This window comes from Macaca mulatta, chromosome X, assembly GCF_049350105.2.
Source record: "Macaca mulatta isolate MMU2019108-1 chromosome X, T2T-MMU8v2.0, whole genome shotgun sequence".
NCBI lineage: Eukaryota > Metazoa > Chordata > Mammalia > Primates > Cercopithecidae > Macaca > Macaca mulatta.
This window is the reverse complement of record NC_133426.1, coordinates 41,473,863-41,488,350: the sequence shown is the minus strand read 5'-3', so window position 1 is coordinate 41,488,350 and position 14,488 is coordinate 41,473,863. Positions and strand designations below refer to the sequence as shown.

Sequence of the window (14,488 nt, the reverse complement as noted above, 5' to 3'; positions counted from 1 at the left end):
CAAGCCTGTAATCCCAGCACTTTGGGAGGCCGAGACGGGCGGATCACGAGGTCAGGAGATCAAGACCATCCTGGCTAACACGGCGAAACCCCGTCTCTACTAAAAAATACAAAAAACTAGCCGGGCGAGGTGGCGGGCGCCTGTAGTCCCAGCTACACGGGAGGCTGAGGCAGGAGAATGGCGTGAACCCGGGAGGCGGAGCTTGCAGTGAGCTGAGATCCGGCCACTGCACTCCAGCCCGGGCGACAGAGCGAGACTCCGTCTCACAAAAAAAAAAAAAAAAAAAAAAAAAAAAAAAAAAAAAACAGCAGTGTTTTAGAGTTTATAGTATATGGAAAAATAAAATGTATGGCAACAGTAGCACAAAGGTCAGGAAGAAAGACATAGAAATACTATATACTATTGTAAGGCTCTTATACTATATGTGAAGTGGTATAATATCACTTGAAGGTACACTGACAAGTTGAAGGTAGATGCTATAAACCCTAATGCAACCACTAAAACAATAAAATGAAGAGTTGTGAGAGAAAACACAGGAGAGAAAGCAGAATAAAAAATAATACAAAGAAGGGCAGAAAAAGATAACATAGAACAGGTGGAACAAATAGAAGTCAAATAGCAAGAATATATATTTATACCAGACTGTATCAATCATCATGTTCTACTTGTAAAACATGCACTTTATACACAAAGAATAGTTTCAAAGTAAAAAGGTAGAAGCCAGGTTTGGTGGTGCATGCCTGTAGTTTCAGCTACTTGGGAGGCTGAGGCAGGAGGATCACCTGAGCCCAGGAGTTCGAGGATGCAGTGGGCTACGATCGCACCACTGTGCTCCAGCCTGGGTGACAATGTGAGACTTCATCTCTTAAAAAAAAAAAAAATAAATAAATAAATAAAAGTAAGAAGATAGAAAAAGATATACTATGATAACATTAATCAAAAGGAAGCTGGAGTAGCTTTATTGATATCAAAGTATATTCTCAGACCACACTGGGATTAAATTAGACATGAATAACAGAGAGAAATCACCAATTACTTGAAAACTAAATAACACAATTCTAAGTAACCCATGGACTAAGGAGGAAATCAAAAGGGAAATTAAAAAGCATTTTGTAATGAATTAAAATGAACCACAGTATATCAGAATTTGCAGGATACCACTAAAGCAGTACTTAGGGAGAAATATGTACCATTCAACACCTATATTAGAAAAGCAGAAACATCTCAAATCAATGACTTCAGCTTATACCTTAAAAGTAACTAGGGCAAAAAGGAGTAAATGAAACCCAAAATGAGTAGAAGAGAAGAAATAATAAAGATCGAAGTGGAAATTAATGAAATAGGAAACAGAAAGCAATAGAGTATCAATAAAACAAAAAATACTTTTTCTTTGGAAAGATCAGACTGATCAGGAAAAATGACTATACGATCGGGGGGAAAAAAACATGAATTACCAATATCAGGCATGAGAGAAGGGGCATCACTACAGAGTCTACAGATACAAAAAAGATGATAAGGAAATAAACAGATTTGTGCCAATAAATTCAACAACTTAGATAAAATGGAAAAATTCCCTGGGAGACAGAAACTACTAAAGCTCATTTAAGAAGGAATAAACTGAATTGCCCAATACTATTTGAAAATTGAATTTGTAGTTAAAAACTATTCCTCAAAGAAGACTCCGGGTCAAGATGGCTTCACTGATAAATTCTATCAAACATACAATAGAGAAATAATACCAATTCTATACAAACTCTTTCCAAAACATTGAAAAAGAAGAAATTTTTCCCAGCTCATTCTAGAAAGCCAGCTTTAGCCTGATACCAAAACCAGATAAGACATTACAAAGAAAGAAAACTATAGACTAGTATCCCTCATGAATGTAGATGTAAAAATTCTAAACAAAATCTTAGCAAAGCAAATCCAACAATATATGAAAAGGTTAATATGTGCTCACTTCAGCAGCATATATACTGAAATATAAACAGTAAAGAAAATATTATTATGGCCTCTGTATAAGGATGACATATGAATGCATGAAGTGTTCCAGATCTTAAATATATATATATGTTATGAGCAAATGGTGATTAACCCAGGAATACAGCTTCACTTATAATAGCCCAAACCAGAAAACAATTCAGTGGGTGAGTAGATAAACTGATACGTCCATACAATGGAATACCACTCAGCAAGAACAAAGAACAAACTACTGATACATGCAACAGCATGGTGGAATCTCAAAATAATTATGGTGAGAGAAAAAAGCAACAAAAAAGAGTTCATACTGTATGATTTCATTTATGTACAGTGCAAACAAATCTGTAGTCAGCAAAAGTTGACTGTATCAGCATTTGACTGGTCGACAACTATATTATCAGCTTTTTGATTGTCATATTAGTAGTTGCTTAGGGATGTGGTGGGGAGGGTATGGAGGGATGGGAGAATATTATCAACAAGCATGAGGAAACTTTTGGGAATGATAGATATATCACTATCCTGATTGTGGCCATAGTTTCATACATATGTCAAACTTATCAAATTGTACACTTTAAATATGTGTATGTCAATAATATATCAATAAAAACTGTTTTTAAAAATAATAGGCAACATTAAAAATAGAGCAACAGGGAAAATAATCATAATTAGAAGATTTAAAAGCACTATCGGCCAGGCATAGTGACTCGCACCTGTAATACCAGCACTTTGGGAGGCCAAAGCAGGTGGATCACTTGAGGTCGGCAGTTTGAAACCAGCCTGGCCAACATAGTGAACCATCTCTTTCCTTACCCTCATCTCTACTAAAAATACAAAAATTAGCTTGGCATGGTGGCAGGCACCTTTAATCCCAGCTACTCAGGAGGCTGAAGCAGAAGAATCACTTGAACCCTAGAGGTGGAGGTAGCAGTAAGCTGCAGTCGTGCCACTGCACGTGACAGAATGAGACTCTTGTCTCAAAAAAAAAGAAAAGAAAAGAAAATAGTGTGTTAAAAGCATTATATAAAATGTATGTATTCTATTATAGCCTACCGCAAAATCATAAATATTAAGAGAAGTACTATCATAGTAATTCTACTTTTACTGAACTTTTAATTTTTTTTTTTTACAGGGAATCACTTTAAAAATGAATGAACTAAATCATTGTATTGTTGCAAGAATTATGCATGGGGGCATGATTCACAGGCAAGGTAAGTTTCATATATATTTCTTTCTTTGCCTTCCTTAATTTTTTCCCCTGTAGCCTAGTGAAGAAAATGTTTTTGTTTGTTTGGTTTGTTTTTGAGATGGGGTCTCACTATGTTGCCCAGACTGACCTTGAGCTCCTAAGTGCAAGCAGTCCTCCCATCTCAGCTTTCCACAGGTGCATGTCATCACACCCAGCTAACAAAGTATAAAGGATACATATAAAGGATCTTTTAAAATCATCTTTGATTTTAATCATTATTGGCCTCCATTGTTTCTTATTTATCTGCACATGCTCCAGCATGTAGATAATGAAGGGACAGTATATTAGAGTTCTGTTAGCCGGAGCATCTCTGTATCACTGTTAGATTACAACTTATGGGGACCACGGGAGATAAAGCAAATTATTACACTGGGCCTCAAGATGTAGGAGAGAGATCTGTTCTAGAGTACAAGATGTATGTAAATAAATAACCATTTAAGAACTGTTATCTCATTCATTTAGGAATTAGATATGCTATTTATAAATTAGGACGTCATAGAGTTAAGTAATATAAAAATTAAATGGTAAGAGATGTCAAATCAATGATTAAATTATTAATACCTGCCATAGTGAGTGCAGTCATTCTGTAGAGAGAATTCACTAAGAACTGGAATAGACAAAGAATGATGTGGGGTTTTTTCTTTCAGAGACAAAGTCTGGCTCAGTCACCCAGGCTGTGCAATGGCACAATCTTGGCCCACTGCAACCTCTCCTCTCAGGCTCAAGCAATCCTCCTACCTCAACCTCCTGAGTAGCTGGGACCACAGGCGCACACCACCATGCCCGGCTAACTTTTGATATTTTTGTAGAAATGGGGTTTTACTATGTTGCCCAGTCTGGTCTCCAATTTTTGAACTCAAGCAATCCGTCTGCCTCCTCCCAAAGTGCTGGGATTATAGGCATGAGCTACCCTGCCCAGCTTGAACAATGATTTTTTAAGAAGGTGCATCTTCAGTTAACTCTCAAGGATGGGCAGGGTTTGGACGTGTGGATTTAGGCTTTTCTTTGAAAGGACTGAGTTATATGCACTAGTATTTAGAGGATGTTCCAAAAATGATTCTTCTGGCAGACGCTCTGTCTTTGAGATAGAGTTATTTTTGTACTTAACACCTCTTTCCTTACCCCGGAGAGCAAGAAGTAACACTCTAAGCATTTTAGTGCCTTATTCTCCTCTTGAGAATAAGAGGAGACCACTGTGTACGCAACATGATGTCTGGCATCATTGCTGCTTTCGGAGGAATCTTTATGGGCGTAGAGAGTGTACAGCACTCCCACAGGAGGATATGTGGTTTTAGATTCCAGTATGTATTTTTTATTTGCTATTTTTAATAATTTTTTATATGTTCAGTAAAACCACAGCATCATTATTTCTTTTTTTTTTCTTTTCCTTTTTGTTTTTTATTATACTTTAAGTTCAGGGTACATGTGTACAACGTGCAGGTTTGATACATAGGTATACATGTGCCATGTTGGTTTGCTGCACCCATCAACTCATCATTTACATTAGGTATTTCTCCTAATGCTATCCCTCCCCCAGTCCCCCACCCCCCAACAGGCCCCGATGTGTGATGTTCCCCACCCTGTGTCCAAGTGATTTCATTGTTCAGTTCCCACCTATGAGTGAGAACATGCGGTGTTTGGTTTTCTGTCCTTGTGATAGTTGGCTGAGAATGATGGTTTCCAGCTTCATCCATGTCCCTGCAAAGGGCATGAACTCATCGTTTTTTATGGCTGCATAGTATTCCATGGTGTATATGTGCCACATTTTCTTAATCCAGTCTATCATTGATAGACATTTGGGTTGGTTCCAAGTCTTTGCTATTGTGAATAATGCCACAATAAACATACATGTGCATGTGTCTTTATAGTAGCATGATTTATAATCCTTTGGGTATATACACAGTAATGGGATTGCTGGGTCAAATGGTAATTGTAGTTCTAGATCCTTGAGGAATTGCCACACTGTCTTCCACAATGGTTGAACCAATTTACACTCCCACCAACAGTGTAAAAGTGTTGCTATTTCTCCACATCCTCTCCAGCATCTGTTGTTTCCTGACTTGTTAATGATTGCCATTCTAACTGGTGTGAGATAGTATCTCATTGTGGTTTTGATTTGCATTTCTCTGACGGTCAGTGATGATGAGCATTTTTTCATGTGTCTGTTGGCTGCATAGATGTCTTCTTTTGAGAAGTGTCTGTTCAAATCCTTTGCCCACTTTTGGAGGGAATTTTTGTTTTTTCTTGTAAATTTGTTTGAGTTCTTTGTAGGTTCTGGATATTAGCCCTTTGTCAGATGGGTAGATTGCAAAAATTTTCTCCCATTCTGTAGATTGCCTGTTCACTCATGGTAGTTTCCTTTGCCATGCAGAAGCTCTTCAGTTTAATTAGATCCCATTTGCTTATTTTGGCTTTTGTTGCCATTGCTTTTGGTGTTTTAGTCATGAAGTCCTTGCCCATCCCTAGGTCCTGAATGGTATTGCCTAGGCTTTCTTCCAGGGGTTTTAGGTCTAACATTTAAGTCTTTAATCTATCTTGAATTAATTTTTATATAAGGTATAAGGAAGGGATCCAGTTTCAGCTTTCTACATGTGGCTAGCCAGTTTTCCCAGCACCATTTATTAAATAGGGAATCCTTTCCCCATTTCTTGTTTTTGTCAGGTTTGTCAAAGATCAGATGGTTGTAGATGTGTGGCATTATTTCTGAGGGCTCTGTTCTGTTCCACTGGTCTATATATCTGTTTTGGTACCAGTACCATGCTGTTTTGGTTACTGTAGCCTTGTAGTATAGTTTGAAGTCAGGTAGTGTGATGCCTCCAGCTTTGTTCTTTTGGCTTAGGATTGTCTTGGCAATGCAGGCTCTTTTTTGGTTCCATATGAACTTTAAAGTAGTTTTTTCCAATTCTGTGAATAAAGTCATTGGTAGCTTGATGGGGATGACATTGAATCTATAAATTACTCTGGGCAGTATGGCCATTTTCACAGTATTGATTCTTCCTATCCATGAGCATGGAATATTCTTCCATTCGTTTGTGTCTTCTTTTATTTCATTGAGCAGTGGTTTGTAGTTCTCCTTGAAGAGGTCCTTCACATCCCTTGTAAGTTGGATTCCTGGGTATTTTATTCTCTTTGAAGCTATTGTGAATGGGAGTTCACTCATGATTTGGCTGTTTGTCTGTTATTGGTGTATAGGAATGCTTGTGATTTTTGCACATTGACTTTGTATCCTGACACTTTGCTGAAGTTGCTTATCAGCTTAAGGAGATTTTGGGCTGAGACGATGGGGTTTTCTAAATATACAATCGTATCATCTACAAACAAGGACAATTTGACTTCCTTTTTTCCTAAATGAATACCCTTTATTTCTTTCTCCTGCCTGATTGCCCTGGCCAGAACTTCCAACACTATGTTAAATAGGAATGGTGAGAGAGGGCATCCCTGTCTTGTGCCAGTTTTCAAAGGGAATGCTTCAGTTTTTGCCCATTCAGTATGATATTGGCTGTGGGTTTGTCATAAATAGCTTATTATTTTGAGATACATTCCATCAATACCTAACTTATTGATAGTTTTTAGTATGAATGGCCATTGAATTTTGTCAAAGGCCTTTTCTGCATCTATTGAGATAATCAAGTGTTTTTTGTCTTTGGTTCCGTTTATATGATGGATTACGTTTATTGATTTGCGTATGTTGAACCAACCTTGCATCCCAGGGATGAAGCTGACTTGATCGTGGGGTATAAGCTTTTTGATGTGCTGCTGGATTTGGTTTGCCAGTATTTTATTGAGGATTTTTGCATCAATGTTCATCAGGGATATTGGTCTAAAATTCTCTTTTTTTGTTGTGTCTCTGCCAGGCTTTGGCATCAGGATGATGTTGGTCTCATAAATGAGTTAGAGAGTATTCCCTCTTTTTCTATTGATTGGAATAGTTTCAGAAGGAATGGTACCAGCTCCTCTTTATACCTCTGGTAGAATTCGGCTGTGAATCCGTCTGGTCCTGGACTTTTTTTGGTTGATAAGCTATTAATTATTGCCTCACTTTCACAGCCAACATATTGGTCTATTCAAAGATTCAACTTCTTCCTGGTTTAGTCTTGGGAGAGTGTAGGCGTCCAGGAATTTATCCATTTTTTCTAGATTTTCTAGTTTCTTTGCGTAGAGGTATTTATAGTATTCGCTGATGGTAGTTTGTATTTCTGTGGGATCGGTGGTGATATCCCCTTTATCATTTTTTATTGTGTCTATTTTATTCTTCTCCCTTTTCTTCTTTATTAGTCTTGCTAGCGGTCTATCAATTTTGTTGATCTTTTCAAAAAACCAGCTCCTAGATTCATTGATTTTTTTGAAGGGATTTTTGTGTCTCTATCTCTTTCAGTTCTGCTCTGATCTTAGTTATTTCTTGTCTTCTGCTAGCTTTTGAGTTTGTTTGCTCTTGCTTCTCTAGTTCTTTTAATTGCGATGTTAGGGTGTCGATTTTAGATCTTTCTTGCTTTCTCTTATGGGCATTTAGTGTTATAAATTTCCCTCTACACACTGCTTTAAATGTGTCCCAGAGATTCTGGTATGTTGTATCTTTGTTCTCATTGGTTTCAAAGAACATCTTTATTTCTGCCTTCATTTTGTTATTTACCCAGTAGTCATTCAGGAGCAAGTTGTTCAATTTACATGTAGTTGTGTGGTTTTAAGTGAGTTTCTTAATCCTGAGTTCTAATTTGATTGTACTCTGGTCTGAGAGACAGTTTGTTGCGATTTCTGTTCTTTTACATTTGCTGAGGAGTGCTTTACTTCCAATTATGTGGTCAGTTTTAGAATAAGTGCGATGTGGTGCTGAGAAGAATGTATATTCTGTTGATTTCAGGTGGAGAGTTCTGTAGATGTCTATTAGGTCTGCCTGTTGCAGAGCTGAGTTCAGGTCCTGGATATCCTTGTTAACCTTCTGTCTCGTTGATCTGTCTGATATTGACAGTGGGGAACATCATTATTTCTTTAACTTCTCTTTGTTATGTTACTGCACTGGCTAGGACCTGCAGTCTTTCAAGGAGTGGTATTGTAGACATCCTGTCATATTCTTATTTTTAAAAGGAATTTAAAATTAGCCGGGCATGGTGGTGCTCGCCTCTAGTCCCAGCTACTCAGGAAGCTGAAGTGGGAGGATTGCTTGAGCCCAGGAGTTTTGAGGCTGTAGTGAGCTATGATCACGCCACTGTACTCCAGCCTGGGTGTCAGAGAGAGACCTTGTCTCTAGGGGAAAAAAAATGTTTTTTTAAAAAAGAACCTTTCCAATATTTATTCATTAAGAATAATGTAGATTTTTAGTACATACCTTTTAATGGGGCTAAAGAAGTTCCTTTATATTTGTAGTTGCTGAGCATTTTAAATGGGAATGGGTTTTGAATTTAATCAAATGCTCTTTCAGTATCTGCTGAGATGATCATTTGTTTTTTTCCTTTTATCTGTTAATGTGGTGAATGTCTTTTAAAGATTTCCTAATGATAAACCACCCTTGCATTTCTCCGATAAACTCAGCTTAGTCATTACATATTATCTTTTTTATGTACTGCCTGACCGTGTGCTAATGTTTTGTTTATAAGATCTCACTATTTGCATTTATGAGTAAGACTGGCCCGTAGTTAATTTTCCTCTCTTATATATCTCTGCCTGATTTTAGTTTCAAAGTTATATCTACCTCATACAGTGACTTGGAGAGTATTCCCTCTTCAGTTCTCTGAAAGACTTTATATAATATTGGAATGATTTGTATCTTGAAAGTTTGGTAGGACTTGCCTATAAAAGTATCAGAGCCTGGCGTTTTGGTTTTTAGTTTTAAGAAAGTTTTGTTTTTGTTTTTTAACAACTGCTTCAATTTCTTTAACATTAAAAGGCCATCCAGGCTTTCTATTTCTTGAGTGAGTTTTGGTAAATTACATTTTCCTTAAAAAATCTAAGTTTTAAAATATTATTGCAGAGAGCTTCTTCATAGTATTCTCTCACCTTTTTATTCTCTGCCGTCTTTGTCATTACGTCCCCTGTTCATTTCTAGTATTGTTTATTTGTGCCTACTCTTTTTTTCTTGATCAACCTTGCCAGAGGTTTGTTCAGAAACCCACTCTGGGTTTGGTTCATTCTCTTCATTATATGTTTATTTTCTGTTTCATTGTTTTATGACCTAATTTTTATTATCTCCTTTTTTTTAACTTTCTATTAGTTTTAGCTAACTTTACAAATTTGACACATAGTTCATTTATTTCCAGTCTTTCTTTCTTTCTTTTTTTTTTTTTTTTGAGACAGGGTCTCGCTCCATCAGCCGCTGGAATGCAGTAGCATAATCATAGCTCACTGCAACCTCCTTAAACTCCTGGGCTCAAGTAATCCTCCTGTCTCAGATTCCTGAGTTAGGACTACAAGCAACCACACCCAGCTAATTTTTTTAATACTTTGTAGAGATAGAGTCTTGCTTTATTGCACAGGTTGGTCTCAAACTCCTGGCCTCTAGTGGTCTTCTCGCCTCAGCCTCCCAAAACACTGAGGTTATAGACATGAGCCGCCATGCCCAGCCTTCTTTTCTTTTTCTTTTTTTTTTTTTTTTTTTCTGAGATGGAGTCTCGCTCTGTCGCCCAGGCTGGAGTGCAATGGTGCGACCTGTGCTCACTCCAACCTCTGCTTCCTGGTTCAAGCGATTCTCCTGCCTCAGCCTCCCAAGTAGCTGGGATTACAGGTGCCCACCACCACACATGGCTAATTTTTATATTTTAGGAGAGACGGGGTTTCACCATATTGGCCAGGCTGGTCTCGAACTCCTGACCTCGTGAGCCGCCCACTTCGGCCTCCCAAAGTGCTGGGATTGCAAGTGTGAGCCACCGTGCCTGGCCCAGCCTTCTTTTCTAATATGTGCATTTAAGACTAAACTCTCCCTGTAAATACTGTCTTAATGTATCCCACCAGTTTTGATATGAAGCATTTTTATAACTCAATTCTAAGTATTTTTACATTTCTATTATGATACTTTTCATTGACCTATAAGTTATTTATAATTTTCTGTTACTTTTCACACTTACGGGATTTTCTGTATATCTTTTTGTAATTTACTTCTAACTTAATTGCATTGTGGTTGGAGAATGTAGTCTGTATGACACCATTTCTTTGAGGTTTGTCGAGACTTGCTTTATAGCATAGCACTTTAATCATTTTTATAAATGGCCCATGTGTACTTAAGATGAATGTTTATTCTTTAATTGTTGCATGCGGAGTTATCTTTTTGTAATGAAGCCAGGTCAGTATGTAAATTTGTGCACGATTTATAAATAAGGAAGCAAAATTGTAAATAACGCTCTACGCATTGGTTCTTGGTCATTTCTTTCTAGCTGAAGTATTACAAGATGCTGAAATGCCAACCAAAGATTAAATTATGTTTAACGGAACTTGCTGTTATGTAGATATTATCATGTCACAACTCTTGGAAAATTAACAACCTTCGTATCATATCTGGCAGATAACGATAGCAGGAAACACTGACATGGTGCTTGGTATGCGCCAAGAACAGTTCTAAGCCTTCTGCATATATTAAATTTGTTTAGCTCTTAAAACAATCCATGAGATGGGTACTGTTTTCATCTCCATTTTACAAATGTAAAAACTGAAATATGGAGAGTTCCAGTAATTTACCCAAGATCTTAAAGCTAGTAAGCAAGGAAGCGGGAATTTGAACCCAGGCAGTCTGGATCCAGAAGCCATACTTTTAAACCACTATACATACCACCTCTCTCAGAAAAATAAACAGATTTCTGCAGCCATCCATCAAAACTGTGCCTTCCATAAGTAGATATATCTGTTTTGATGAGGTTACTACATGAGTTAAATAATTCTGCTGCAACCAAACTTGTGTCTGTCTCTGAAATATTGGCCCTCAATATTCAACTTAGTTTTTAAAAATTACATTAATGCCTCTGGATTTTGTTACTATAAAAGCATATATCATTTCATGTTTATAATGTTATATAATTTCTTAGGTACACTTCACGTTGGTGATGAAATTCGAGAAATCAATGGCATCAGTGTGGCCAACCAAACAGTGGAACAGCTGCAAAAAATGCTTGTAAGTAAATGAAAGTTTTTCCTTTCCTAAAATTGACTTTTACTCTGTTAGCTTGTTTTTAAATATACAAATGAGGAGTATTCTGTAATCAGAGAATTTCTGGTACCATATTTATGTGGACTTGAACTTATATAACATTCACAAAACTGACAACTAGAAAAATGTTGAAATACAATAGCGTTTACAAACATTTTGCCTGTCTTTAGCAATGTGGGCTTTAACACTCTCCTTTTATCCTTTATCTCCTGTTTCTTACTAAGCAGATGTTTAAAGAAAACCTTTTCAGCGTTTATACATGTGAACTAGTTTCTCACTGACCTCAACTCTCCTGACATCAGCAGTGTCAGAAACCTCTTTCCTGTTGAGCTGAGTCATAGCCAGCTGTCGTGGATTTCTCTACAGCATAGAAGGGAGGAAAGCCACGGTAGACCAGGCCATTTTTGACCATACATATTCAAAATCTGTATTCGAATTAGGCTTTGGATTTTTAAAAAAGGCAAAATGACAGCCTTTACCTGTGTTGATTGTCATAGCAAGCAGACAGAGGTGTTTTGGGCCTCTGGTCCCTTTTCCCACTGCAGTGTAGTAGCCCCCAGGTTATGAATACCTATTAAGTATGAAATAAACTTTACAGACTCACCAAAAAATTTTTTTAAAGCCAAAATTAGTGAGCAAAAAGTGGCTGGGTGCGGTGGCTCACACCTGTAATCCCAGCACTTTGAGAGGCAAAGGTGGGCGAATCACCTGAAGTTGGGAGTTCGAGACCAGCCTGGCCAACATGGTGAAACCCCGTCTCTACTAAAAATACAAACATTAGCAGGGCATGGTGGCACATGACTATAATTCCAGCTACCTGGGAGGCTGAGGCAGGACAATCACCAGAACCTGGGAGGCAGAGGTTACAGTGAGCCGAGATGCTGCCACTGCACTCCAGCCTGGATGACAGAGCAAGACTCTCTCAAAATAAATAAATAAAAATTTTTAAAAAGTAAAAAGCGTATTCAATGGGGTATACCATTATAATGTGGCATACTCAATATAATTTTTATGTAATTACCTAGTTTATTATCTAATTCAATGTATATTCACTTTTGAAAGGCATGTCACTTAGAAAGTTTTGTATTCATGTCTATAAAAAGGTGACCATTGAAGATCTGTGAGACCATTGCTGTATGAGTAAGGCAATCGGCTGCTGGGCTTTTCCCAGGAACTTCCTCTACTGTTAACTCCCTGCTTCATGACTAGGTTTCATTGTTGGGCTATGTGCTCTCAGATGGCTTGTGCTAATTGCCCCCACATATTTTGAGTGGCTTCTTACATGGTTTTGCGAACATTTGTTTGTAAGAAAACTTTTCTATCTTTTTTTTCCCCCTCTCCAGAGGGAAATGCGGGGGAGTATTACCTTCAAGATTGTGCCAAGTTACCGTACTCAGTCTTCATCCTGTGAGGTAATGACTCTAACAAACCACCCCCATCTCCTCTGAGTTCTTAACTAACTGTCTGCTGATGGCTGTATGTTTTTGCTTTCTGGGAGATTGTTTCTGCCTGTGCTGTTAGATCACTGCACACCAATTTTACAACAAAGATAACGGAACAGAGTAGGTCCCATCCACCTACTCAGCCCTGCTTCCATGTGGATCTCCTCAGCACTTGAACTTTTTGCAGGCTGAAATCTGAGCAAAATGTAGAGAAGTTATAAATAATGACATAAGGCTTAATAAGGAAAAAACGGAGTGTCTGAGGGAAAGAAACTAAAGGCCATAATTGCAATAATATTTCCAGGAAGTTCATTCACTTCCCTTGTTAAGAAATCACATAGATAGTTCTTCTTTCCAAGAATCTGAGAAGTGATCTATTTCTGTTGAGATAGAGTTGTTCATATAATTGCGATAGGTCTCTAGATGGAAGTTAAGTCTGCAATGAATTGATAATTGACTTCACTAGAGGGAAATAGGCTTTTGCAACCTTTTGTAAAATTGTTTAAATTTAGAATGGTATGTCATCTGTAAACAAGTAAGTTTTCTAGAGTAATACAGCCCCAAAGTTTCTTTCTTAAAATAGGTTTATCTTATAGAAATTATAGTTCTTCTAACCTATATTATTCAGTTTCGTGTTAGTTATTAAATGAGATTCAAAAATCTATTCTTTTTATATTGGAAATATAAACGGGCATAAATGGTATCATCCTTTGGTCATTGCACATTCAGCTCGAGTGTTATTTATTGAAGCTTGTTCTTTCATGTGCATCTTCTAAGAATGTGTGCATCAATATGAAGTACACATTTCCTAAAGTTAATTTTTAGGACTGACAGGTAACTTATTGGATTTGTACTTAGAAGAACCTGAGAGAGAAACTGTAATACTTCTAGTCTCTAGTGATGGTGTAAATTTTATAAGAAAAATCAGAGGCTTCATATTTTTTTAAAACCTATTGCAGATACATACTAAAATGTGTAGTTTTGTCAAGTGTATTTTTGGTGAGCCATGGCAGTTGAGGTGTCCGTTATAACGGGTCTTGAGCTCCTCTTGGTGGCTTTTTGTGGAACTTCAATTAATAGTATATTTCAAAAGAAAATGCAGAATTGCTTCTGTTCCAGGATTCAGAGCATTGAAATTTGTTACCTAGAGCACAAACTTTGCTGGGAAACAAAGAATGTCACACTTAACATTTTATGTAAATAATTTTAATATTCTAGAATTACAGATGTCCTTACATCATTTCCCATCTGTTGAAGAAATTTAGTAAATACAATTGATTTTTGTCTTTTTGGCTAACTAACTAGAAGGTACTGTTAGTTATTAATATAACGTAAGTTTCTCTTTTGTTTTTTAAGTGGTCGAACTAGTTTGGGGTGGAACCAGTATCATAGATGTAAATTCTATGTTCTTGAGTAAAAAGAACCCCTCTTACCTTCTTTGCCTTTGAATAGTAGGAAAAATAATGATACTTCTCTCCTAGCTCCATCCCCAGCCTTTTTGGCCCTCGTGTTCCCTGGCAGAATTCAAGCTTGTGGTTGGACTCTTCCCAGCTAGGGCAATATTTCAAAAAAAAAAAGAAGGCTCTCTGGCCACCTGCATCTGCATCCCCCAGGTCCTTGGTTAAAGAGTAGACCCCTGCCCCTCACCCTGGCTCTACTGACTTGAGTCTCTGCGGGTGGCACCTGGAGATCAGT

The 14,488-nt window shown here is 37.4% G+C and overlaps 1 protein-coding gene and 1 non-coding gene across 23 annotated transcripts in view; both read left to right on the top strand.

Moving 5' to 3' along the window:
• CASK (calcium/calmodulin dependent serine protein kinase) overlaps window positions 1-14,488 on the top strand; it is a 407,963-nt gene that overhangs the window by 354,114 nt on the left and 39,361 nt on the right. For all 22 annotated transcript variants that reach the window (XM_015127198.3, XM_077987861.1, XM_077987857.1 and 19 more), the window contains 3 exon segments: window positions 3,107-3,185; window positions 11,230-11,315; window positions 12,695-12,763. In XM_015127198.3, coding sequence (XP_014982684.1) covers window positions 3,107-3,185; window positions 11,230-11,315; window positions 12,695-12,763 — 234 coding nt within the window.
• LOC114675192 (U6 spliceosomal RNA) lies at window positions 1,950-2,056 on the top strand. Its single transcript, XR_003726286.1, has one exon. It is a non-coding gene; the product is annotated as a U6 spliceosomal RNA (small nuclear RNA).